The 26168-nt window shown below is 47.8% G+C and overlaps 3 protein-coding genes across 4 annotated transcripts; 2 read left to right on the forward strand and 1 right to left on the reverse strand.

The window, feature by feature from the left end:
* Positions 1-1657: 1657 nt before the first annotated feature.
* Positions 1658-8896, reverse strand: FAM234A (family with sequence similarity 234 member A). Its single transcript, XM_070955411.1, has 11 exons — positions 8558-8896; positions 8352-8480; positions 8099-8278; positions 7087-7217; positions 5638-5770; positions 5408-5549; positions 5024-5164; positions 4673-4751; positions 3701-3853; positions 2631-2739; positions 1658-2553 (listed from the first exon to the last, which is right to left on the reverse strand). Exons 1-11 carry the CDS (start codon positions 8817-8819, stop codon positions 2342-2344), a joined length of 1671 nt encoding a protein of 556 aa, XP_070811512.1. The 5' UTR covers positions 8820-8896; the 3' UTR covers positions 1658-2341.
* On the forward strand, positions 3819-17980 carry TRAP1 (TNF receptor associated protein 1). 2 transcript variants are annotated; one of them, XM_070955410.1, is made up of 17 exons: positions 3819-3986; positions 9444-9526; positions 9614-9754; positions 10252-10323; positions 11284-11444; positions 11825-11934; positions 13401-13474; positions 13811-13966; positions 14130-14250; positions 14343-14412; positions 14872-15019; positions 15194-15379; positions 15765-15903; positions 16169-16254; positions 16771-16916; positions 17028-17100; positions 17737-17980. In XM_070955410.1, exons 4-17 carry the CDS (start codon positions 10267-10269, stop codon positions 17836-17838), a joined length of 1629 nt encoding a protein of 542 aa, XP_070811511.1. In that variant the 5' UTR covers positions 3819-3986; positions 9444-9526; positions 9614-9754; positions 10252-10266; the 3' UTR covers positions 17839-17980. The 2 variants fall into 2 exon arrangements, with proteins under 2 accessions (XP_070811511.1, XP_070811509.1); XM_070955408.1 differs by lacking the exon at positions 3819-3986 and adding an exon at positions 8978-9242.
* On the forward strand, positions 17938-25574 carry SLX4 (SLX4 structure-specific endonuclease subunit; the record flags this gene model as incomplete). The annotated part of the gene is given in 11 exon segments (XM_070954842.1): positions 17938-18078; positions 18080-18374; positions 18457-18701; positions 18937-19129; positions 19553-19653; positions 19993-20139; positions 20718-20887; positions 21075-22816; positions 23328-23430; positions 23541-23918; positions 24230-25574. Coding segments are annotated over 11 exon segments (3843 nt in total), but the record flags the coding sequence as incomplete, so codon positions are not given.
* Positions 25575-26168: the final 594 nt, after the last annotated feature.

The raw sequence follows: 26168 nt of genomic DNA on the forward strand, positions 1-26168 counted from the left end.
TCATCTCACTGGGTATGGAGGGGGCCAGTCTAGCATTAGCCATGCCCTCCCCCAAATCTATCTGGGCCGTGTGTTGCTGTTCCATTCATTTGCTTCTTCTCATTGTGACCAATAGACCTGATTTTGTCAAGTTTCTGCCCAGCTAGCTCCTGCTTGGCCATTAGTGAAGAGCACCTAGTGGGTGGACATCAGATATGCTGCTTCCAGGAGCAGCATGCCCAATGTTTGTATGCAGGGGACCTCCACAGCTTTGGTGGCAAATTTGCATAGTATTATGCAAGGCCGGATGAGCTGGAGATAATGTCCTTCTGTACTCCTCTGCACTTAAGCAGATTAGCAGAGCAGCCTGTTTTCCCAGCTTCTAAATGGCTGCCAGAATGCCACCCTCACAGGTTTTATCCTAATATTGAAACAAGGCAGTGACCGTTTTCTGCACCTATTTTGAGGAACATCTGCCCGTCAACTTGCAGACGGTCCTATCTAGGATTCTGTGAATGCATATGAAATATTCAGACAATTTCATAGTTGTTGCTCCTGCATAATTTTACAAGGAGACCTATGCCACTTGGAATATCTTCACCATGAATCTGCCAAAAATAAGCAGAACTGGCCATATGGTAAAACTGAATTTATAAACCAACGAACCCAATGTAAGAACATTTCCCTCTAGAAAAACAAACTTAACACAAGAAAGTTTCTCTCCTGTCAGGATAGAGATGTTGGCTACATTAACCACCTTTGCCCAATTTAAGGCATTTGCAAGTAGCAAGAGGAAGGCTAGATGGAGTCAAAAGTGAGTTAAATTACAACTGTGAGTCGGGGATTTCTCCCTAGCAGAGGCCTTTTAGCTAAGGTGGCTTCAAGCAGGGAAGGAGTCGGAAAGGGGATCTCCACAGATATGCATTAGAACTTCTTGGCTGTTAACAGCTCTGCTTGCTGACATGATTAACTATGTCAAACAAATAGCCTTCCCTAGTAAATAACTCTGAGAGGTTATTTTTAAAGCCATGAGAGGCAGGGAAATGGATCAAGAGCAGAGCCTAAGAAGGAAGCTGGGAACGCTTAAGCTGCTTCATCGTCAGAAAAGATTATGCTGGGGGCGAAATAAACCAAAGCTCCCCTGCCCACCCGAAAATTAAAGAGCATCTTGTGCAACCACCACCACCAGCAGCAGAACAGAGCAGGTCAGACCAAAAGGCAGTGCTGTGTGGGTTTCCTTTGTGGCCAAAGATCCCGAGGACCCACCTGGCTATTGTGGAGTCTCTCCCAAAAAGGCATACAATTTACCAGGGGCTCAACATGTCTGGCAGAGAAGAGACAGGAAAGCACTTTAAAGGGAGAGCCCCCCTCCTGCCAGGTCCTTAGAATTGGGAACAAATGGAGCCTGGATGCATTCCTCAAAAGCCCCACACTGGCTACCTCGAGCTCCTGGATCTGCATCTATATGGGATGCAGAACTGTGTGTATGCCATACCAAGCCCTCCCTTCTGCTCAGCCCTAACCAACCTTGCTAGGCATCACATAGAAATGTACTGCTCATTTCCCCGCCCCCATTAGGAAATCTAGTTTGTCCCAATTCCTACTCTGGTGCTGCTGGGCTGTTCCTAGCTCTTATAGGTACAGGGAGAAGCACAGAGAACAAATGACATTTCAAACATTGTGGCCAAAGTTGAATTTATTGAAATTGAAATTATCAAGGGCAGGCCATATAAATGAACTACAGCTCTACAAAGCATGTCCATCTTTGAACTGTGATAGAAAAAGAAAAAGCCACACCTGAGGCTTGGCCACAGCAAGAAAACAAGGAGGCAGAAGAGTTGGATGCCCCAGTACCTGGCAATGCCAACCTGCATGGCTTGGTGCATGTGAGCTGGGGATCAGGTGCATTACTTTGGGAGCAGAGGTAGCCAAGGCCGATGGAGCTGCTCTGCAGATTCTTTTGGGAGGTCATAGGATCCAAGCCAGCTATGACTCTGAGAGGGCCCTCAAAGCACTTCCAGGGCTGATGCAGTTATATATCCAAGCTGCACAGAGTTCACTGTTCCAGGGGAAGGATGACTAAGAGGAGCCAGATGGCTAGGCACGTAACATGTTAGAACCGCCCCACCTCAGTTGCACCATCTCCAGGATCTTTCTCCTCTGGGACATGGATGCCTCTGGTGGTCAGAGAGGAGGCACAATGTCTCTCCCCCCACCCTGTTTAATCTAGTGCCTCTATGCACAATCCAGGGAACGGGATCCAAGTCCTAGTGGGGGACTAGCCAAACTGTTCCAGGAGCTGAGTGCGGTTTACCTTCTCCCTGGCTAGCTTCAGGTCTGAAAGCCTTTGGGATTATACTCCTCACCCAAAGGTACGGAATCTCATTCGGTGGAAATAGTCCCGGACATTCTGGTCAGTATCTTGGGGCATCTGGTTGAGCCAGATCACATGGCTGCTGAAAATATCTTCCTTCAGCTTCCGCTTTGAGAGGACCACTCTCCCAGGGGAGCTGCCAACCTGGGGGCCTGCCAGCAGCACGTAACAGGCATGGCGGCTTCGCTCAAAAAGCAACCCTAGAACCAAAAGGGGAAATGTAGCAGGAGCCCCCAACGGCCGGGCAATTTGGCAAACAGCTGGGGCGCCCACTCACCTTCAAAGGCCACTATGGGCTCAGTGCTGTTGCTCAGCTCCAAGAGAACAGTGGGCAGGGAGGGATGGAAAAGGTACAGCCGCTGCTGCCGACTTCCATGCCAAGATCCCTGGAGGAGAAGAGAGAGAGGGCCAGGGCCCCACAAGGAACAGTTGGGCTGGTCTACTTATGCCCAAGAGCTGCTATGCTCCTGTGACCCTTGGATGAAGACCACCCCTCCCCCCTACAATAAAGGCCACCTAATTACTCCACTTGCTGCACCCGCTATAGATGGACCTCTCTTACTATAGGGAGTCAACGTTTCGTCCAGTGACCAAAATTGACAGTGCTGAACAAAAGGACCTGTGACCCCTGCCTAACGTTCTCATCTTTGTAGCAGCCCAGTTGTCACATGATCAGAATTTGGGCACTTGGCAGCATGCCGGCCTTTATGCTCATGGAAGTGCTGCAATTCCCCTGCTCTCCCCCTCTTGAGAGGCCTGGGCCTTCTCTCTGCCCTGCCCTATCCAGATCCACTTACCTTTCTTTTCCCCTGCCCATAGTTGCACCCAGCTGGTGTGAGGTGCAACTGAGAAGCTAGTGAAGGCAATCTTCCTAGGCAGCAGCAGCCTCTCTTTTGCTAGTTTTCTAGCTGCGTGCAAAAGGGAGTGGGGGCATGGGATAGGGCAGGCTGATGGGTTTGACCTCCCAAGCCTTTAACCCACTGGAGGTTTCCACCTGCTGGTGGACGCTGGACATCCCAAGATATCACCCACCTTAAAGCACTGCTGGATAGTTACTTAATGACCAAAAAGAAGAACTGGAATTGTGGTTGTTGAGTGAGGCAGTCGTGTGTGTCTTGCTTAATAACCATGATGTACAACCAAGACCTGAGCACTACCTGTACAAATTCTTCCCAGAGCTTTCTGGGGGAAACTGAACCCAAAGGAAAAGCCCACAAGGGATGGAGCTGGGAAGGCCTTCCTCCACTCCCAGTGCTGAGTGCAGCCTCTGACTTGCTGCTGCTCTGCAAGGCACATTGTGGGCAGCTCCACCTTATTTCCATCTATTACAGATCATTCCCTACTCACAGTTTCATTTCTTTCATCCTGGTACAGGCCCCAAAAGAGGAAGATGGATCTGCGATCAACAGTTGTAAGAGTGGCTGGCTTGGGACTCTGCATTTCTGAAAGCAGCTCTACTTCCCACTTGATGATGCCAGAGCTGCCCTCCATAATTGTAACCTACAGAGTAAATGGCGACTTGAAAGGACAGCTGGACTCCAGGCTGTAATCCCCTTTCTCAACCATCATTTTAGCCCAAGGATCAGGCTGACATCTGAGAGCAGGGCTGGGCAGTTACCCAACATTCGTGAAGGTGAGCACAAGCCATCACAGTTCCTCACTACCTTTTCTATACATTTTTCCAATAACTTACAGCAGATGTGTGTTTCTATCCCACAACTTGGAAAGTGGAAGAAGGCAAAGGAATCACCAGGCTCTACTGGGTGTCATTAACAGACAGAAAGTCTGGTGAATAAAAAGCTCTTTTAACTAACATGGAACTAGAGAAAGATCCAGGTGCCTTAGGAGCCCAGGGAGTTCATTTTATTCCTCTGGGCATATGTAAACTATAAAGAAGTTTAGACTAATTTGGAATTAGCTGGTAGATCATCAGCCACCACTCAATTTTTGTGCTATAAGAAATACAATGTTCTGCATCTCAAACTCAAACCTTGGGAATATTGCAAGCCTGGCTCATTTATTTTGGTGACCTTTTTTGGAAGTCTAATTCAAGCACCATCAAATCCAATCATATAGTTGAGTATTTTACATGATGCTGATGCCACAATGTCAAATATGTAAACATGGCAAAAAAATTTGGTGGATTTGGTACTGGCAGAGAAAAAGAGAGAAAGACAAAGCCTGTGTGTGTGTGTGTGTGTTTTCATGGCAACACCTCTCCAGGTCCCTTTGCTCCAGTAGATACAACTATACAATTGGTGCTTCTGAAGAAACCAAAGGATCTGCGTCTGCACCCCACTCGCAGGGCCCCTTGCAAACCTTTTTTGTGTCATGCGAGACTCTGCTTTCAATGGCCACAGCAATCTCATCGGGACCAAAGGCTCCCAGAACGGGCTCCCTGCAATCAGGACAGGAGATGATATTCAACCGATGGCATCTCTGGCTTTTCACCCTTCTTTCCCTATCCCAGGTTCAGCTTGCTTATGTATTCATTCGTTCATTCATCTCATCTCATCTCATCTGATCTGTGTGCTGCCCATCCTGTCTAAAGGGGCTTATCCAGGGAATACCAGAAACAGGTAGCAAAGTCCTCTCCCTGCAACTCAGGAGAGTACTAAGCATTCGTGCAAGGCCGTACTGCACAGCCAACATTCCTAATACTGGCATTACCTCAGGATGTGTGGCACATCAACAACCCACAATGAATTCAGCTGCTGTCCATTCACCAGCTCCAACATAGCTGATCTTGCAACCAAAATATGGCTCCCTGATTTCTCTGTCATCTTTGTCACGTACTGAATATCTCCAGAGCTAACAGGGAATAAAAAACTCCTGTTATCCCTTGCCGGAGGTCATGCACCTCTTCTTCCAAGCCTTCAGGGCAGCAGTGCAGGTCAAACCTTGGTGCTGCAGCCACTTAAAAGCCTCTGCTTTGCGTGACAGCAGGTCAAGGGCCCTCTGCTTTCCATTCGTAAAGGGGTTGAAGCAAGCAGGGAAAATGGAAGAGCAAAGGGCTTCCGCGGATCTTAGATCAGGAGGGATTCCAGCAGGTACCTGGCTAGGGGCACCTGTCGAGCCTTGTGAAGAATCGCCATCTCCCAATTCGCATCTTCCTTCAGGGTGGCAAGGGCTGGGCTTGCTGGGCCCACAGCCATGTGATAGAGCTCCTTCAGCGAGTAGGCAAAAAGAGCCTTTGCTAAAGCAAGAAAGGTGCAAATAAAGCAGGTTGAAGGTCAGACTGTCCTGCTGCCCTTCTTCCCCACCCCTGGAAGTTCAGGACCCACCTGTGTAGAACAGGATGTAGTGGGCTCCGCTCTTGGTGACGTGCAAGAGGTGCCCAATCAGTCCTGGCAAATGCAGGCTTCCGCTGAATTTCATTTGTGTGCCAAATGTCCCTGAATAGAAGAAGCTCTTAATCTGCAGAGAAAATTGGAGCTAGGACAGTTCAGCCTAAGCAGCACTCTGGCATTCATGTTGCCTTCAAAAGGATCAGTAAAAAGCATGGAACCTTAAAAAACGGGACTAGATCATCCTTCATGGTAATAGTAGCAATAGCACTTATATACCGCTTTATAGTGCTTTACAGCCCTCTCTAAGTGGTTTAGAGTCAGCATATTGCCCCCAACAATCTGGGTCCTCATTTTACCAACCTCGGAAGGATGGAAAGCTGAGTCAACCTTGAGCTGGTGTGAGTCGAACTGCCGAACTGCTAGCAGCCAGCAGTCAGCAGAAATAGCCTGCAGTACTGCATTCTAACTACTGTGCCACCACGGCTCCTAAGCGAAGTATAACCTGAAGGTTTACAGACAAGATTCTTTTCAGTATCAACACAACTTGTGCTCAAAGCTTGGGGAAAGAAAATGATTCTGGCATTAGACGAAGTATCAGTTTGAGCTGTGTAAGAAAGGCCCCTCAGGACTGTCAGAAGATCTGCTGCTCCCTGCTGACCTTCCAAGTAGTTTGATAGTGAGACACCCTGCTCTGAATTCTTCCAATGGCATTGCTCTTCCCATAAATTCCCAACATCCCCCTTTCAGTCAACTGCAAATAATCTCCCCCCCCCCCACTAACACTAATTCTTAAAGATAACAAGGATGAGGAAAAAGATGGAATAAAGGGAATGTTGCTATCCTTTGCTCCCATTCCTTCCCCTGATCAATTCTGCTACAGAAAGCAGGAATTTCTTAGTAACTGGTGGCCATGTCTCCAACTAGCAGTTGCTAATTGAAACACTGAGCTGAAGAACACTGAGACCCCAGGCTCTTTACCCCGACACCCTGTGTCTGACAGGCTGAATTGAGAAACCCAGAGGCTGAAATAAGATGGCAAGAGCTCCCTGCTATCAGTGGCTCCCAACAACTGTATTTCAGGCCTGCTGCCCAGGATTCTTAAGATTCAGAAGAGCACCAATGTTAAACGCTTGGAAAAGCTGGAAGATACTAAAACAGAAAGTTTCTATGTAAAAGTTTGTAAAAACCTAAAAGAAGAGGTAGAGTAAGATGGGTACAGGAATGCATGATGGCTTAGTATGTGGAAGACTGTATGAAATCACAGAGAAGGCAAAAAAAAAGGCTCATTAGTTTATAACACAGATCATCCAATTAATTTTGATTGCTGCGGTGTAGAAGTGATGTAGTTTTTTTTTTTTTAGACTCTGAGCCCCCATGCTGCTATGAATGTGGCCAATTCCTCTGCAACAGACAGGAGGACCCTATTGCTTCAGCAATTCTTACCTCCTCTCCTGTGGCAGCAAAGACCAAGAAATCAGGCACACCGTCTTTGTCAATATCAGGAATCTTCAGTAAGGGACTCAAGACTGTAGCGTTAGCACCAAAATTGACTGCCTCATTCCACCGAGTCTGGCCTAGGAAAAAACCAGAGTAGGTAGTGCTGATTCGGAAGCCTTGGCAGGTAAGATGCCTACCTTTCTAATGTAGTGGTTTTTGATTATGGAATTCATCCTGAGCTTTCATTTTAGTTAATCACTGAATAAGTCTACTGCAATGTGTGACCTCACAAATGGCACCATTTTGACCCATCTAAGCTCTGGCATTCACCCCATCACAACTAGGAGTTCTCATGTCACCTACCTTCTAAATAAAGAAAAGGGAACACACACTTGCTCATCTGTTCCACTTGTTCACCACAAGAAGAACCAGACTCATTTTTCTGTTTTCACTTCATCAATATTTCTAAGGATAGGAGAAAAGTGCTGCTGCTTGAGGACAAAACAGCAGACCCATAGTCTTTGCAGCTGAAGAAGGAACAAAAACCTTGCTACAAGGGGAGTCAAGATTTCCATGGATGCTGAAGTGCCATGCTTTTGCAGAGTTCCAGCAGGATCCCTTTTGCTCAGATGTCATCCTGTCTAATCTATGAAGTGTCATGCTGGATCAGATCACAGAGCTTCAACAGGAGCATGTTGTCCCAGAGCTGCATTAACCTTTACCTTTCAAATACGAATAGCTGCTAAACTCTGGCTACGCTGTTTACATAAACAAGATGCAAACAGAGTGCTGCCTGTGCCTTGGCTTTCGGCAGTCATTTCAGACTTACTAAAACCACACTAACAGTCCGCACTAGGAAAGCAGGGGAAATCTGTACTCCATTTATTGGCGCGCCCTACTGTGGCAAGAAGGCGAAGGTACACAGTGCATTTTTGCTTTCACATCCCTTCCTTCTGGGCGTCTCTTTGCCCCAAAACGGATCCATTTTCCCGAGGCGCCTAGCTCAAAAGGAAGGTACCTGTTTCCAGGTCGAGGAGGGCGATGGAAGCCGGATTCCCGATGATAAGGCAGGCCGGAGAGCCGCGGTGCTCCACCGAGCAGTCCATCAGGAGCAGCTCCTGGGCCACCGGTCTTTCCCACAGAGTGCTGCCATTGGTGCCCGAATGCGCCGCCAGGAAGGCGCAGGGGGTGGCGAAGCCTGCGGAGAGGGAGGGGCGGATCGGTCACACCAGCCGCGCCCGCCATTCCCCCTCCCGCGCCCCCCCCCTTACCTCCCCCGGAGCAAGAGCCGTGGTCGGCGCCGCTGGCGTTCCGGCTGCCGGGGCCGGCCTGGAAGGCCACGAACAGGTCTTGCACTCGGTCCCCGTCGGCGTCCCCCGCGCCCAGGAAGGCGTACGCCACTGCAAGAGCGAGAGCGAGGTGGGTGAGGCCGGGCCTCGCGCGGCCCCTAGAGCCCCGGCCGCCCACCCGCCCTCACCAGCGTCGTCGTAGGCCCTGCTCCAGGCCGTCCGCGAGGCGGGCCTGACCGGGCAGGGGATGACGAAGGAGAAGGCGAAGGCCACGCCGAGGCAGAGATAGAGCGAGAGGAAGAAGGCCGCGGTGCGCCACTGAGAGAGACGGCCGGGCTGCGCGCCGCCGCCAGCCTCCTTCTCGGCGTCCCGAGCCCCGCTCCCCGGCGAGGCCGCCGCCTCTCGGGCCTTGAGCGGGTGGATCTCCGCCTCCGCCTCCGGGCGCGCCATTAGGCGGAGCGGGCTCTGCACGCGCCCACAGGACAGCCAGCCGGGCGCCCCCTCAGCGGACACGGCGCCGGACTGGCCCGTCCTTTGCGGTCGTGACGTTACCGGCGCGCCCTCTCCGGCTGTGACGTCCCGCCAGCGCCGGAAGCGGTCGTGCCGTGGCCATGGCGCTGGGGAGGCTGTCGCCGCCGCTGCTGCTGCTGTTGGGGCGCTCTCGCCGCCGCGCCTCCCTGCCGGTCCTCCTCCGCGCCGGGCGTGAGCAGAGTACCGCTGCCTGCGTCTGCCAAGCCCCAATTGGGCTGCTCTCTGCGGCCTCCCCCGGGCCCCCCAGTTGGCCTTGTCGGCGCTCGTGCAGCAGCCGCGCCGCTCGGGACGACAAAGAGGCGCCACCGCCCCGGTCGCCTAGTAGGCCCGAGAGAGTCCCAGGTAAGCCTCCCGCCGGGCCGGAGGAATTCTCCTCGCGAGGAGTCGGGACGCAGCTCCTCTTCCCCTTGAGGGCTCCTTGGTGCTCTCTGATCCCGGTTGCTTCTTGCAGACGTTTCGTTACCCAAACTAGGTAACGCCATCACTACTCATGCCTATTAGCACCAATGAACCTTCATTTCAACCCTGAGCTTGTTTTAGCAGGTTCCGCCTCGAAACACGAGTTCCAGGCCGAAACCCAGAAACTTTTGGATATTGTGGCCCGCTCCCTCTACTCTGAGCAGGAGGTAAGTCTTCCAGGGTGAAGCCAACAACGTGGGCTTAAGACGTCCCTTCGCTCTGCAGAGCTTAGCTTCTCTTTGACTCTTTGACAGGTATTCATCCGGGAGCTGATCTCCAACAGTAGCGATGCTCTGGAGAAGCTGCGCCACAAACTGGTCTCTGAAGGAAGGGTCTTGCCAGAACTCAGGATTGATCTGGAGACAGACAGGAGAAAGTGCCTGGTTGCCATTCAGGTAGGAGGACCTTTTTTTTTTTTTGCATACTGTGTAAAAAGTAACATGTTCCTCTTGCTATTCACTGGATTCTCTGTCTTCAAGGGTTAGCTGAAAGTTGCTTGGCAAGTAGAGGCCAGTGAGGTTGATTCTAGGAGAATCTAGCCTTGCTTGTCCCAGAAAGGAGCTGGGAAGGGAATTGGAATGCTTTGAAAGTTTTCCCAGAAGGGAAAGTGTTTGTAATTTAGTACTGCAGCTGCGCTAAATTTTGAGCTTGATTTAAGTGACAACATGGGTTTTATGGCCTGGGAAGGAGGATTTGATTCTGCCTTTAATGCACTGCACTAGTTTTTACGCCATAGCCGTCAGAGCAAAATATCAGAAGCAGTGCTGTGAGTTAATCTGATTCTTGTATCTTATGTGGAAAGGGTGTGGGGCAGAGAAGGAGCCTGTCTCTTCCCACACATCCCAAAGTGCAGTGCTGGATATGCGAGGAACTCCTTTTGTGTTGCTTGCAGGACACTGGAATTGGGATGAATTATGAAGAACTTCTGTCCAATTTAGGGACCATTGCGAGATCTGGCTCCAAGGTAAGGTGAAGAGAGGGGCGGGTTGTAATATTGTTGCCATGGCTTTACATACTTGTGTACCTTTGAGGGACAAACAGATCCTTTGTCTTCATAAAATTTCTCATATGTTTGTTGAATAAAACTTGCTGTAGTTTTTAGCTTTGTCATTAGATTGCTTTACATTTTAAACATTTTTAAGAACATTTGTATTGATTGGGAGTAATTGATTTCATTTTGCACGTATTGTATTAATTAGGTTTATAAAGCTCCAGACTCAAGTAGCGAGACTGGGTAGAATAACATAAACAAATAGTAAACCGATTTGTGTGTTTGTGTGAGTGATATGCACATGTATTCATTTTTCCTTTAGTTAAACTCATGTCTGATTCTCAGAAACTGCCTTTATGCCTAAAGTGGGACGGGAACTTTTTTTTTTTTTTTAATTTGATTTATATGCCGCCCTTCTCCGAAGACTCAGGGCGGCTTACAATGTGCTCAGCAATAGCCTTCATCCTTTTGTATATTTATACAAAGTCAGCTTATTGCCCCCACAACTGGGTCCTCAATTTACCTATCTTAGAAAGGATGGAAGGCTGAGTCAACCTTGAGCCTTGGCGAGATTCGAACCCTGCAGTAATTGCAGGCAGCTGGTCTTAATAACCAGCTTAATAACAGGGTGCCTTAAACCCCTGTACTACCAAGGCTCTTGACTGTCTTCCAGTTGACTGGAAACTTGACTGTCTTCCAGTTTCTAGCCTGATGCCTTAACTGCTACACCAAAATGGCTCTTGTAATTTTTATTTACAAAATACGCAGACTGCCATATTCCAATAAAGGTTTTGGGGAAGAATGCTCAGGTGGCTGTGGACTCTCAAGAATCGAAGTGGCATTTGATTCTTTGCAAACAGGGGTGGTAGCAAGGTGAGGCAGACCAGCTGGGTCCTGCTTCATGCACTTAGCCTGCTTATGTTGTATCTACAGGCCTTTCTGGATACACTGAAGAGCCAAACAGAGGCCAGCAGTAAGATTATTGGCCAATTTGGAGTGGGCTTCTATTCAGTGTTTATGGTGGCTAATCAAGTGGAAGTTTTCTCCAAGTCAGCAGAGCCAGATAGCTTTGGGTATTGCTGGCGTTCAGACGGGTAAGGATGTGGCAGAGGCTGGGCTGGGAGGCTGCAGCTGAATGGGTAAAAGACTGCATAAAATGTTCTAAGCTTTGCTGGAAAATTGAGGGGCTTTGGATTCTATCTGCCTCCCTGAGTTGGAATCCCAGAATGAAGACTTAAGTTTAGAAGGGAAGCCCTATTTTTTGCAAGACATTTCTGATACTTCTGTAGAAATTGTGCTCAGATAATGGGAGCTAAGGTATTATTTTTTACCAGGGAGACCTGGTCTTGCAATTTTTGCATTAGGATGAGAGTCAGCTATGCACTGATTACTGCTTGTAGGATAGCACTTAGTCCATAGGTTCATACTTGGTTGTAGTTTGCTTCTTTCCTCTGATTTACTTTTCTAACTCCAGTTCTGGGACGTTCGAAATTTCAGAAGCTTCTGGAGTTCAGGTTGGAACTAAAATAATTCTCCACATAAAGGAAGATTGCAATGAGTTTGCCAGTGAGGAGCGAGTCAAAGGTGAGAAATGGCAGAAGGGAGCTTGCTTGCTTTCTTACCTGTGAATAGACACCAGTGCCATGTCTCTCAGACCAGTGGATGAGATGCAGAGTCTGACTTCGGGGAAGAAGCAGAGCTGGGTGGCCTGTCCCAACCTGTTTTGAATGGGTAAGGTCCCAGCTGTGGTCTCTGCAAATGTTGAGGGAAGCTGTCTTCTGCCCATATCCTGGTCACTGAGCCACATCTAATCCAAGGAGTTCTTGCTAGAGTAGAAGAATTAGCGGTATAACTCTTTGTACTTTCATATAGGGCAAGTTGCTTCCAAATTTTTATTTATGCCCTTCTCCAAGTGGACTCAGGGTGGTGTACAGCCAGAACTAAAACACATCAATACAAAATTTAAAATTATTAAAAGAATTAAATAACTATGGCCCCAAAATTTAAAACATTGAAAACTAAAACCCATTTGACAATTTAAAAAGCTAAAAAGACTTAAAAAAAAAAAGAGGGGGGTTTTTTCATGCCAGCCCTGCTTGATGGAAAAGTTTTTAGGGCATGGCGAAAACCCCGGAGATCCGATATCCTTCGTATCTCCAGGGGCAAATCGTTCCAGAGGGCAGGAGCTGCCACAGAGAAGGCCTTCCCCTGGGGGTCGCCAGCCGACATTGCCTGGCCGACGGCACCCTGAGGAGTCCCTCTCTGTGGGAGCGTACTGGTCGGTGGGAGGCAGAAGGTGGTCCCGCAAATACCCAGGTCCCATGCCACGGAGCGCTTTAAAGGTGGTGACCAACACCTTGAAGCGCACCCGGAAGACCACTGGAAGCCAATGCAGCTCATGCAGGAGAGGTGTCACATGGGAGCGCCCCCTCACTCCCATAATCCCCTGCGCAGCCGCATTCTGCACCAGTTGGAGCCTCCGGGTGCTCCTCAAGGGGAGCCCCAAGTAGAGAGCATTGCAGTAGTCCAGGCAGGAGGTGACCAGCGCCTGAGTTTGGGGAAAATTTGGGGAAAAACGCCCTTGGCTTGGCCAACTAAGAAATAATAGCTGTAGATGCTTTGCAGAATGCTTTCAAAATGTCTTGTGTGTAACCCCTTGCCATTTAATAGGATCTGGTTTTTTTTTTAAATTTTGCCCATTCCTTCAGCGTAGCCCTGGTTAGCCTCTGCGGGAGCATATTTCAGGCCCTCCAAGTAATGCTTCTGAAGATGACTGGAAATAATATTTTTGGAGATGGCGCCTAGCCATGAAAGACTTGGTAGCTTAATTGCAACACTTAGAGTGGGTTTTAGAATTGAATTAGTTCAGAAAAAACTTCATTACGTAATATATTATGTCCCATACTGCAGTTTTGAATTTCTTCTTCAGTTGTATAGTGGCTGCCTGTGATTAGCGCCTGGTCCCAATTACATATTGGATGGATGAAGATCCCTACTGGGGAAGCAGAGGGAGTTGGCAGAGTTTTCAGCCCATCTTTTTCCTTTTCTAGACATCATCAAAAAGTATAGCAACTTCATCGGCTTTCCCCTCTATCTGAACGGGCAACGTGTCAACACCCTGCAGGTAGAGCAGATACTGAGTGGCCCTCGGAGCTGACCTTGAGCTAAATGGTATTTAGCAAGCAGGCGTCCCACAATCCTCTGGCATCTTCTGGAAGACCTTTGTGGAGGAAATGCCAGCTGGCCTTTTCTACCCTGTCACCCATGTAGTATAGAAACACTTAATTGTTCCCTATGATTATTTGGATCTCATGTGGTTTTTGGGATTGATAAAAATTACTGCCGGCTCCATCTGCAAAGTACTGCTACGTTCATGGAAACTCACCCTTTTCTCCTTCATTGCTGTTCCTGTTTTAGGCATGTGGCTAGCTTCAACTAAGGATGTTTTCTCTCCACTCAGGCCCTTTGGATGATGGACCCCAAGGAGGTTGGAGATTGGCAGCACACGGAGTTCTACCACTTTATCGCCCACGCATATGACGAGCCTCGCTATACCCTGCATTACAAGACCGATGCACCTCTCAACATCCGCAGCATATTTTACGTGCCAGGGTTGGTGAGTGGGAAGGATGGGTAGCCTTGCCTTGTTTGGCTGGCCTTAGATCTAAAACTGACGTGTGAGGAGATTGTAACAGTGTGTCATCTCACCTCAGGAGGAAGGTTTTTGCACTGCAACTATGATTTCCATCTGTTCTTCCCTTTCTTTCATAACTTCCTAGAAACCTTCCATGTTTGATGTGAGCCAGGAGCAAGACTCTGGTGTTGCCCTCTACACTCGCAAGGTCCTGATCCTAACCAAAGCTACTGAGATTTTACCCAAATGGTTACGTTTCCTGAAAGGTAGTCAGAAGAGCCCTATTTAGGAGAAAGAGGCTGGAGATTGATGGGATTGTTGCAGGACACAACTTATCTCTTTACTTACGTCCTTGCAGGGGTTGTGGACAGTGAGGATATCCCCTTGAATCTCAGCCGAGAATTGCTTCAAGACAGTATCCTTGTCAGGTGAGGAAGAAGTTTGGTTCAAATGGTCTTGGTGGGCAGTGACTTACAGCTTCTCTGGAACTTGCTCTGTCAATCTGCAATCTGAAGACCTAATATTTTTGAAGGTGATGTCCTAGCATGGTTGATATAAAAACTGGTAGTTTCTGCCTATCTGGGAGTCAATTTGTTTGATATTTTATCATTCTAAGCAAGTACAGAAGAGGTCTATCAAAAGAGAATCCAGACATACTCAGACCTACTATGATGTCACTTAGCAATTCAGCTCACTTGTGGAACTCTCTCTCCCTTGCAGCCTGAGATCCTGATAACGCTGGGATGGTTTGGATCAAATCAGGCATGAGTTGTGGAGAAATAATGCCTCACAGTTACTGCCAGTTTTTGCTTTGCAGAAAGTCATATCCTCTTGTTCCATTTCTTCTCTTACTAATTGATGCATTATTGTTTGAACTTCTTGTGTAGAAAGCTCAGAGAGGTTTTGCAACAGAGGCTGATCAAGTTCTTCATTGATCAGAGTAAGAAGGACCCTGAGAAATATGCCACATTCTTTGAGGATTACGGGCTGTTTATCCGCGAGGGAATTATCATGCTGGCTGAGCAGGAAGCCAAGGTATTGGGAGTGACCAAAGAGGCTCCCACGTCTCTGAAGCCCTCTGTCATGGTTCCTTTTCTTTGATAATTAGAGCCCTACATAAGAGAGACCAATTGGGACTAGTTGTGGAGGGAAGGGGGGCAAGCACACCTACCTTCCTTTCCCTCATGACTGACAAAACTTTCCTCCCAGGAGGAAGTAGCAAAGCTGTTGCGCTACGAGTCCTCAGTGCTACCTCCAGGCCAATTAACCAGCCTCCCAGAATATGCTAGCCGTATGCCAGCTGGCAGTAGAAATATCTATTATCTATGTGCGCCCTCTCGCAACTTGGCTGAGCACTCTCCATACTATGAAGCAACAAAGAAGAAAAATGTTGAGGTGAGCAAAGAGATTCAGAGGCTGGAGCTAAGAAAAATGAAGGTGGGTTCTGGGGAGGATGCAGCGGTATTGGTGCTTGGTTTGTGATGTTTCCCGCCTGGAGCAGAATTTGGTGCTGTTGTTGCATCAACTTCATTCTGCAGGAAGCTCTGCCCTTTTCCCACGGGATGGGAGAAGAGCTCAGAGTACTATATTTGACTCATAGTTGCTCAGGCTTCCTTTCACCATCTGATGAGATGTCACCAGTTCTACCAACTTGCTGTAAATGGTAGGAACTGGATTTTAAGATTGCTGGAGACTTAGCCATGCTTAGTGGTTGGGAATTTCCCAAGGGATCTATAATCCAAGCTAAATGATCGTACACCTCCCCTCTCTGGACAACCAGGTGCTGTTCTGCTATAAGCAGTTTGATGAGCTGACTCTTCTGCACCTACGAGAGTTTGACAAGAAGAAACTGATCTCAGTAGAGACAGATATTGCTGTTGATCACTATAAGGAGGAGAAGTTTGAGGAAAGTCACTCAGGTAGGTGCCTAATGGGAATCATTTCTGATCAATAGGGCCTGCCTTGGCCAGAAACAATTGCCTTATGCTCTGGTGAAGAAAATACATTATTGTGCTGTCAGTCAGCCTTTGATTTTGAGGGGTGTGTGTGGAGAGTAAGGAAGAGTTGCTATCAGTTACTTGTAGAAAGACCAAGGAAAGGCTTGTTAGATCCCTTTGGAGATGGAATGACTGGAAAGAGCACCAATTCTCTTCTCAAAATGCTGCTTTCATCCTCCCATTGCAGCTGAAAATCGCCTGAGCTCCCAAGCAGTGGAGGATCTCCTGGCCTGGATGAGGAATGCCCTTGGCTCACGGGTCACCGCTGTCAAGGTGAAGAGATGAGGGAGGCCATGCTCAGTGGGTGAGGTGGGGGGAGCCGTAGAGCCCTCCCCCCTGGGCTGTGTCGTCCTAGGGAGCCTGGGCTACAGCTGTTTCCCATACCACGTATCCCCAGTGGGATGAAGAGTGTAGAGAAGGAGTGGCTTAAGCCTGGCTCTTGTGCCTAGCATGCCTGGACAGCCCCTCCCGCCCCATTGCCGCACTTGTTGAACACCCATAGCAGCCATCCTCTTTCCCAAGCTGCTTCAAGCACTCCTTGCAGATGGAATCTTATTGCTGAGTCCTACTTGAGCTCCCTCCCCATTTCAGATCTCTGAAGCCTGTGCTTAATGGACATTTCTGTTGGTGGTTGTGATCAGCTACTTCTGCAGCAGCATGTGAAATGCCACAATGGCAAGGGGAGGAGTGAGTCTGCCTAGAGTCAGCAGGGTGAAGGAGGAAAATTATTTGTTTAAGCTTGGCAGTTTCTGGGATGTAGAGCATGTTCAAAGGTGTTGTTGCCTACAGGTAACTCCACGTCTGGATTCACATCCAGCCATGATCACAGTGCTGGAGATGGGTGCTGCCCGCCACTTCCTACGCATGCAGCAGCTAGCAAAGACTAGTGAAGAGCGAGCCCAAATCCTGCAACCCACGCTGGAGATCAATGCCAGGTATAGGAAAGAAGTCATCTGGGGGACTGAGGCTAATTTTGAAGGCATGTCTTAGGGAAGGGTCTTCTCCTTCCTGGCCTGCAGCTCTTACTTTGTTGCTTTTTTCTCTAGACATACACTAGTCAAGAAACTCAACCAGTTACGAATTGAGCAGCCTGACCTGGCCCAAATGCTGCTTGACCAGGTGAGTTGCATCGACTGCTGCAATATGCTGACTCTCTAAACCACCTAGAGTGGGCTGTAAAGCACTGAAGTGGTATATAAATCTTCCAAGTGCTATTACTATTCCCCAGTGTGCCTGCTTAGTCTCTTGTAATCCCTTTTTCTCCAATGATTGTAAATTCAAACACCAATTCTCTTCTTGCTAATTGTTAATTTTGAGGTGGATTTTGCTTTGTATTGGGAGGAGGTTTATTTCTACCCCTATCTTGTTCTTCACACTTGTGTCAAGTAGGTGGGTACGAGCCCATCTATGTGCTGCTAATCCTTAGGGCACCACTCTGGCTGCAGAAACATTTTTCTTCCAGAATGAAAAAAAAAAAAAAATAAAAGGGCAGAAAATAAGAAAGGATAGCTTTTCAAATTCCTGTTATTAGCTGAAATAGTTGGGTTAGATCCTGCTGGCACATAAAGATGAGGGAGTTGGGAAGAGTCACGTTAGTTGAACAGGGCCAGGTCTCCTTGCTGCCCCCAGTGGGCAGAGGAGAATCTGGGTACCTCCTCTTTACCCTCCTGGTCGAGAGCAGGATCCCAGCCCTGCGCTTTCTGGCTGCATTCCGACTCTGACCATCTCTGGCTCCTCCTCCTCCTTTGGCTGCAGATCTATGACAATGCCATGATAACGGCAGGACTGAGCGAAGACCCCCGGCCGATGGTGAACCGGCTGAACGAGCTGCTTGCCCGGGCCCTGGAGAAGCACTGAACCAGCTCCAGGGCTAGAAGCTCAGCGGCCTCCTGGGGCTGCCGCCTTCACCTCTCTGCCTGGCTTCCCAGATGGGGCAGCCTGGTGCAATAGAAATTGTGCGACGTCTCGGATAAAATGTACAATAAAAGTCGTAGACGGATCCTGCTTCTTTACGTGACTCTTCCGTCCCGGCGCGGGGCTGTTGCAAACGAGATGGCTGGGGCAATTCGGCCGCCGGGCGGCAGGGGGAGCTCGCGCGGCGCCGGGAAGGCGGCGCCTGCGCTGTTGCGCCGCCAAAATGGTCGATTCGGAGGACGAGTTTCGGCAGCGGGACCCGCCGGGCCGGCGGCGGGGGGCAGCGGCGCGCGGGGCAGGCACAGTCGCTGCTCCCGCCGCCGGGCCGTCTCTCGTCCCCCCGGAGTGCGGGCTCAAGAGAGGCGGCGCCCCTCGGCCGGCCGGGAGGAAGAGGCGGCGGGAGGCGGGCGGGGAACCGCTGGCGGTTCCGGCCAGGTCCCGCTTGGAGGCCGGGCCCGGCGGGAAGCGGCCCAGGGCTGGTGAGTTAGGCGGGACGCGCGGGGGGGGGGCAGAGGGGGTCACCGCCTGGGAGCCGCTGACTGCCGCCTGCTCTCCGCTTAGAGGCGAGGGGCCGCGGGAGGCCGCCGCCGCCGCCGCTGCTGCTCCAAGGGCCGGAGGAGGCCCGCCGCGGACTCGAGGCCCGGGCGGCCCTGCTGCTCTCGGAGGCCCCGGCCGCGCCCCGCACGCCCCCGCTGCCCGCCAGCCGCTGGAAAGGAGCCCCGGCTAATGCGAGCCCGGGAGGCTGGCTGTGGGAGCTGAGCTCGTTGACGGGCGCCCCGGACGTCGCCCCTTGGGGGGCCGATCAGGTGCGTGGCTGCGGGGAAGCGTCGGGCTCTTCTCCGGGGACCCTCCCTTCCCCTCCGGGGCAGCTGAGCCGTCGCTCTTCTGCGGCGTTTCTGTCCCCGGAGAGACGCCGGAGCGTCCCGAGGCCAATTTCGCCTCCCCGCGGCCCAGGTTGAGGGCTTCAGCCCGGCCGCTCGACCGGCCCCGCGTGGCGGTTTGGTCTCGGCCGGGCTGCCACGAAGCCTCCTCCCCTTTCAGAGGCCGGAATTCAGCACGGCCGGGGCGCCAGCGGAGCCTCCAGAGACGGAGCGTTTCCCAAGCAGAACCGGCGAGTGCTTTAAAGCCGGCAGTCCGAGAGATGCCGATACCCTGCAAGATCTCCTGGAGCTGGCCGGGGAAGGACTCACGTTCACCCAGTGGAGCCTTGATGTTGGGCGGCTGGAGCACCCGGGTGAGGCTGCTTGGCCTAGGAGAGTCCAAAGCCCCCCTGACTGGGAGTTCAAAGGGCTGTAAAGACCTTGGCTGCCTATAAGGGTGGCAACGTCCCTGGATCTTGATGGAAACAATGCAGTCTTTTCAGTTTCACCTTTTGTAAATAGCTGGGAGACTATTGGAATTAGTGTCATAGGAGAAAAAATCTCCACAAATGTTTATTTTTGGAGCTGTGGTTCTGTGTGCAGAATTGTCTTGGCCTAAAAAGATGTTAACTCTGCTAAATCTTATCCCCACTTGAAGGAATCAGTGGTATTTGAGACCAACAGGAAGGGAACAAAGCCACGATATAACCAACATGTTTTTATTTGTATTCACATGTAACAGTGGCAATATTTTAGGCCAGGTTTATATTAATGATGATGGTGATGATTTTTTGTAGAACAAGAACAGATGCCAGGTGTTCAGCAAAAGGCTTTTACTCGGTTGTTGGAGAAGCAGCAGCAGCAGCAGCAACTATCTCAAAAATGCTCTTGTGAAACAGTAAGGACAGAATTGTACGCAAAGTGTATTTGGATGAGGAATAATACTGAGCGTCCATCCAAACTCAGTACCTCAAGCTGTACAATTGCTTGGCAGCAGCAGCAAAAGAGTAATTGGATCTCTATGTAATATAAAATACCCTCATTTCCTTTTTGCCAAATAGAGAACTTCTAAAGGTTCTGGGACTAAGCCGAATGTGTGTGTGACTTGCTGGCAGTCCTTCTCCCAAACCTTCCTTTTAAATGGAAGACTTAAGTTTTTAATGAGAAATTTAACATCATCTCTCTGCCAGTGGGCTGTGAAAGAGGAGCTTGATTTTTTTTTTCTTTCTTCCTTTAGTTCCCTCTTGGCTCACTGGCTGCTGCCTTCAAGGAGATGGTCAATAACCCTCATTTGAGTGATATCCAGATCCAGGTGGATAGTGGGGAAGTCTTTTATGCCCATATGTTTGTATTGTATGCACGGTGTCCTCAACTTTTACAATTTGTAAGTAGCCATAACATGTTTAAGGGCTGTATGTAGAAAACATTTTAACATTGTTCATGCTTGAGTGTTATTATGGATCCACATTTGTGGACTTTTTCCATTTTCTTATCTCTAAATTTTCCTCTTGAGGTTGATTCTAATAGCATCGCTTGGGAGAGAAATACTAGTGAGGATACACCAGTTATTTCACTTGTCAGTTATACTGCAGCCAATAAACCAAATTTTTGAAGAGTGGCTGTAGGCAGCAGGATTCACTGGAGATCCTACAACAAGGTTATTCCTACAAGCAGCAACCAGCTATGCCTTACAATAGACAAATGCAAAATAAAGCCAATTCAGCAAGATGTACCTGTATTGTACAAAATGAAAATGTGTTTTTAACTGCTGAGGCAGGAAACCTATGAACTGGCAAACTTTGCCACACCTAGAAACCATTTTTATGGTGCTAATGCTTTTGAATGTCTGCAGTATAGAACAACTTCCACATGTGGTCAGGAAAGTTTGAAAGAAGAAGGGAAGGAGCCTTGGGTTATGATTGCTGCTGCAGAGATTGGTGTCTTTTTCTGTTCTGCTACCAGGTTGATCACAGACGTTTTGTGGTGGCTGAAGAAGGAGAAGTTGGAGCCTCCCGCGTGCTGTTATATGACGCTCCAGGGGATGCTGTCGCTCTATTCTTGAAGTACCTCTACACAGCTGAATATTTCATACCCCAACATTTGCTGTCAGATGTGATTGACCTAGCAATAAGGTCGGTGTGTTGATGCTTCAGAGTATTTAGTTGGCTGTAAATCATTATGAAATTTACCGTATGACAGTTTTGAACAGAGCTCATTTTGGTTTGCTGTATGAAGCATGAGTAAGGATTACATTATTTTATACCATGCATTGTACCCAGAGAGGAGAAAGAACATTTATGTATATTCGTATGTTTGCAGGTTTGGAGTGAAAGAATTGGCTGCTCTGTGTGAAGGCCAACCTAGTGAAGAGATATCTGTGGAAAAGCCAGCTGATGATAAAGACAAAGTTGGAGATTTTGAAGAACTTTTGAAATCCATGTGGCAGGATGAAGATGAGGAAACTGTGGCAAAAGCTGTATGCAGAGATGAAATCAGTGACAGTATGAATGAGCAGGAACTAGAGGAGATTTATGAGTTTGTGGCTACCCAGCGCAGAATGACCTCTGATGAAGCCAGGAAGGAAAAGGTCTGCACTGAATATAGATGTGATGAAGTGGAAAAGAAGATTGGCCAAGATGGTGGTTCTTGCCCAAGAAAGGTGCTGGAGAAGCCCAGAAGAGGTGTGACAATTAAGAAAAGTGAAATAAAATGTGATCATGAGTCATCCAAATTGAGAACCTCTATTGCCAGCATGGGAAAAGATCTGAAAAAGTATTCTGTTGAGTTCCAGCAAAATTTGAAAGAAATAGTGTCCTTCAGAGCAAGTAGTAGAAAAGAACCCACAAGTGAGATTCATCTCGGGTTAGCTGGGGATTCTACTCATAGTAATCATCTCGAGAGGTCTGCAACCCAATTTTCTGTCTCAGAAATGAAATGTTGTTCTGTCTGGAAGCAGAATATTAACATAGCCAAAGATAAAACTACAGCAAGAAATTTTCCAAGGCTTTTTCAAGCGCCAGCAAAAGATCTCCAGATGAGTTTGCCAAGAGACCTAGAAGTTCCTTTCTCTCCAATAACATCTGGATCACAGCCAAACATATTAGATAGGCTTCCCTCTCAAAATGAAAAGCAACAGAATATAAACAGGAAGGGAGAGGCTCCTATCGGCAGCCTAGAGAAGTCTGGTGCGGTAAATCCTCAGGATCTGAATATTACGAGTAACCATATTGTAGTACTGGATTCTGATGAAGAGCTGGAATGGGAGGCAGAAAAGAAACTGGCAGAGGCTGCTTCAAGCTTCTCTGAGCAACAGTCATGGCATAAAGAGAGCCCTGTTGCTGATGTCCTAAACTGCTGGAGCCCAGCCCCTCCCCAGCAGGATGTAAGTAAAGTGGGAGATGGATTGGGCACATTAATTTGTAATGAGGCACAATCTTTGGGTGAATGCCATCAGCCCTTGGACCCGAGTGGTCACAAAGAAGGCAGCTTCTGGGAAGGTTTAGGCTGGAGTGAAGGAAGGACATTGGTGGTGCCTGAAACTCCTTTGGCAGCCTGGAATAGCTTGAATGACGTGCAGATCGAAAAATCCAGATTGAATTCTTCCCTTGAAAAGCAATGGACTCATGAAGCCGAGACAGAACCGTTGTCTTGCAGCTATGAACTGCTGCCGGTGCTTTCATCTACCTCTTTGCTTGAAATAGAGAAACCTGACAATGGCCTATGTGCAGCAGAGAGAGATGTGGTAGTTGTGGATGACAGTGAGGAGGAGCAGGAAGCAGTGCCGCTTTGTTCAAGGGGCATCTTTGTAGAACCTTTGGAGGCAATAACTGCAAATGCCAGAAATCCTTTGAGGACTTCTGTCCACATGTTTGACATGCAGGACAATCACCCTGTCACTGTTGCTAGTAGTGTAACTAATTCAGCAGCCACGTTCCATTTTGGAGTGGGAGATTTGCTACTGCACAACTCTCAGAATTGGCCTGGAGAAGACTTTGACAGCAATGTAGCTCTTCCTGCCAGCTCAAGTTTGTCTGCTTTCATACCTGTTCCAAAGATTTCTGGTAAGTTGTTGCTTTGGGTCAGTTATGACAACTTCTTTGACAGTTGCTTTGTAACATGACTCAAAAAATGGGAGCCCTTTTCCTGCCACTTACTTAGCTGTTGAGTCCTCTGAAGCTCAATAAATGATTACACTGAAGCACAAGACCAGAATCCTTGCAGACCAGAATCCTGGCTAAGCTTCATTGGATATCGGGTTTTGCAAAAGACGGGGATCTTTGGATGAGTCCTATTTCCTGTAGATTCTGGAAGGGAAGCAACAGTCTAGAAATACAGTTTTGGCTTTGTCCTTCTAAAGCACTTTTCTAATTAACTGTTGAGCTTTTTTTAATTTAAAAAAAGTGTGCCTGATGGGGATTAGTATCTGACAGCTGTCTTCCCAGAGGTTTGGGATGATTTTACTGTGGACTAATAACCAGTGTAGTATATATACTGGTGATAGACAGGTTTTGCAGCAGACAGAATATAGACCATGTGGCTGATTTGATTCAGTTCCCTTTTGATCGGTTACAGATCTTGCCTTGCAAGCCAGGGACATCTCTTGCGTTACTCCGCTCATGCCCTTTCCACCTTATTCAAGCATGGACACCCCAGAACTGAAGAAGGAATTGAGCAGGTTGGTGCTGTTGGGATTGAAGCAGTCTCCTTCTGTAGGCAAGAATTTACAGAAATACCGTACAGGTTGTGCTTGCTTGCGAATTGTGATTTAGCTTCCTTTTTCCTTAGATTTGGTGTCCGTGCTCTCCCAAAACGGCAGATGGTTTTAAAACTGAAGGAAATTTTTCAGTTTACTCACCAACAGGCAGGAACAGACTCTAAGAAAAAATCTATGCCAGTTTTTACCAGTTCCTTTCAGAAACTGCAGCAAAAATGTCTGTCCCCTTATCGACTGCTTCAGGGGAGCCCAAATACGACTAACCATACAGATCTCTCTGAAGGAGGTGCTCAAAAGCCAGAGGCTGGACTTGGGTGGCCAAAGGGAGCTGCTCTTCCTACAAACAGAGCAACTGATGGAGAGGGCAATGGAGACCTAATCCTGACAATTTCTGAAGTGCCAGCTGGCACAAGAAGAGCTGGAAGTGAGACTTATGCAGCATCTCAAAGGTATAGGGGCAGACTGGAAGGAGAGTGTTTGTTTTTCCATTCTGATTTTTTAGGCTGTTGACATGCATCATCAGATACTGAGGAATGAAGGCAAAAACTTTGAAAATCACCTGCCCACCCCATCCTCAGACAGCCATATTTTCTACCCTTAGCCAGCCTTAATTTGGGGAATGGTTGTGTTGATGCTGTGTAGTGGATGTGAGTAGTTCTGGCCTGAGTTACACCAGGTACCCACCTTTTTCAAAAGTAAGGTAAATTTAAGAGATTGTCTAGGTATCCTAATGCTTTTTCCTTTCTCATCCTGTTCCTAGTTCATCCGTGGAGTTTAAAGTCAGCATGCTGGCAGAGAAAGAAGGAAATGTACCAGCCTCTTCGATTGCTGCTAGCGGTGAGGGTCAGAAACTGGAAATCTTGAAGCACTATATTCATTCCAATCCATCTCTTTGCCAGCAAATTCTGCTATATCAGCCCATTGAACTGTCTGTACTGCATGCAGAACTGAAGCAAAATGGCGTAAGGATTGCATTGGACAAGTTGTTGGACTTTTTGGATGCCAACTGCATCACGTTTACCAATGCAGAAGCTCGGAGAGAAAAAAAACAACACCTCCATAGATGCAAGAAAAAGGGGCAAAGGTGATACTAAGCCCTTTGGCTATTAGATATTCTTCCAGAATGTGAACTCCTGGAGGCTTTTTCCTCTGCAACTTTCCAGTCAGCTGCCTCTTCTCCTTTTTTTTGTTTGTATTTTTTTCTTTGCTCAATCCTTTTTTGGGCGGCAGCAGGGGGAAAATAATTTGTGTTGGGGTTTGAAGCGAGTTTGATCCCTTTTAGCCAAACTTTGGACAGTGGATAGCCTGCATTCCAAGAGCAGCTTCAGACAGGGGCAGTCCACTTTCTTGTTGACTTAGATATGGGTAGTCCCTATTTGGTAATAAAAGATGGATTTAAATGCAGACTTTTCTCAGACTGCAGCTGATGGGGGATGGTCATACTTAGTTTGGTTAAGTCAAAATTGCCTTGTTGCCCAAATTGAAGATTTTGAGGAGATGCTTGATGTCAAGAGTTGGTCACTTGCATCCAATCCTGAGAAATGATTTCAGCATGCCTGGTGGGATGACCGGTTAAGGCCTAGAAGTATCTTCGCCCTACCTTTTCCCTATGGCTGGCTGGTGAAGGAGGAAAAAGCATACTTCTTCATTTGCAAAGACAACTTTTATGTTTATGTCGTTTGAGAGTACCGCGCAAGTAATTTACTACAAAATAGTCTCCCAGGAGGTGTGGTGTAAAAAAATACAAAACTGGGAAGAAGAGAACAAGATGATGCGATGTGAGAGGGCAGCATTTTTACTGAACACATTCTAAATTCTTACTTCTCACAAGATTTGGGAGGACTGAGGACCAGAACTGTTAATACTTGCATATGGAGATGGTAATGCATATCTTCTTTTAGACTGCTTAAATTATGTCTTTTATTTCATTTCTTACTTTCCCACTGTTAAAAAAGCAAGAAATTATTTTATGTAGTAAATGTGAACAAATCTTTTTAAGGTATGACTGGTCCCACATTGCAACATTTTTAACTGTTACTGCCCAGTCATGTATATTAGATGGGCAGCTGTGTTTATTAAATAAACATTAACATGTCATGCCCCTATCTAAGAGGTTTTACATGACTTACATTCAACCACCACCACACTGAGGAGGAAGGATTTCTCTGAATTTACAGTGTACAACCTATGTGGTATTTTTAGTTACATTGAAACTGTAATACATTAGATACATTTGTCAGTTATGGTACCTGACAAAACCCATCATGTACCTTTTAGTGATTGTTTAATGTATGAGGCAAAGTAAGAAGCCCAATTTTGCTCCCCTCAAAAATACTATAGCCATCCTTAGATGGAACATCGTAGATAGGATCAGGCTGAGAAAATCAATGGAGATGGCCTTGTCCCTACTGATTCTGTTGTGTAATTTCTTCATTGTTATTGCACAGAAAACCTTGTACTTTGATTTTACTTTAGGAAGCATCTGTTTCAGTCAAACTGGTGCTCCTTCCCCAAAATGTGTTTTTAAAAAGCGAATACTTCTAATTTCTTTCTGTTAATTATAAATTAGTACAGCAGCCAAGTATGAGTACTACTTCCTTACTGGATGCTTTTCAATGAACTCAAATCTATATCCCTATACTCTCACAGGCACACAATCAAATACAAACTGACAATATTACATGGATTTTAAACGACAG

The sequence above is a fragment of the Pituophis catenifer genome, unplaced genomic scaffold, assembly GCF_029215685.1.
Source record: "Pituophis catenifer annectens isolate HBS135680 unplaced genomic scaffold, rPitCat1.0.hap2 SCAF_16, whole genome shotgun sequence".
NCBI lineage: Eukaryota > Metazoa > Chordata > Lepidosauria > Squamata > Colubridae > Pituophis > Pituophis catenifer.

Bases quoted from the DNA above. Each gene is read 5' to 3' on its own strand.
- FAM234A (XM_070955411.1), bottom strand. From the start codon at position 8,819: ATGGCGCGCCCGGAGGCGGAGGCGGAGATCCACCCGCTCAAGGCCCGA. The intron at 5,771-7,086 runs GTAAGAATTGCT...TTTTCTCTGCAG, and splicing joins TTGCTGCCACAGGAGAGGAG to ATTAAGAGCTTCTTCTATTC. The intron at 5,165-5,407 runs GTACCTGCTGGA...ATTCCCTGTTAG, and splicing joins CGACAGGTGCCCCTAGCCAG to CTCTGGAGATATTCAGTACG.
- TRAP1 (XM_070955408.1), top strand. From the start codon at position 8,981: ATGGCGCTGGGGAGGCTGTCGCCGCCGCTGCTGCTGCTGTTGGGGCGC. The intron at 10,324-11,283 runs GTAAGGTGAAGA...TTGTATCTACAG, and splicing joins TTGCGAGATCTGGCTCCAAG to GCCTTTCTGGATACACTGAA. The intron at 11,445-11,824 runs GTAAGGATGTGG...TTCTAACTCCAG, and splicing joins TATTGCTGGCGTTCAGACGG to TTCTGGGACGTTCGAAATTT.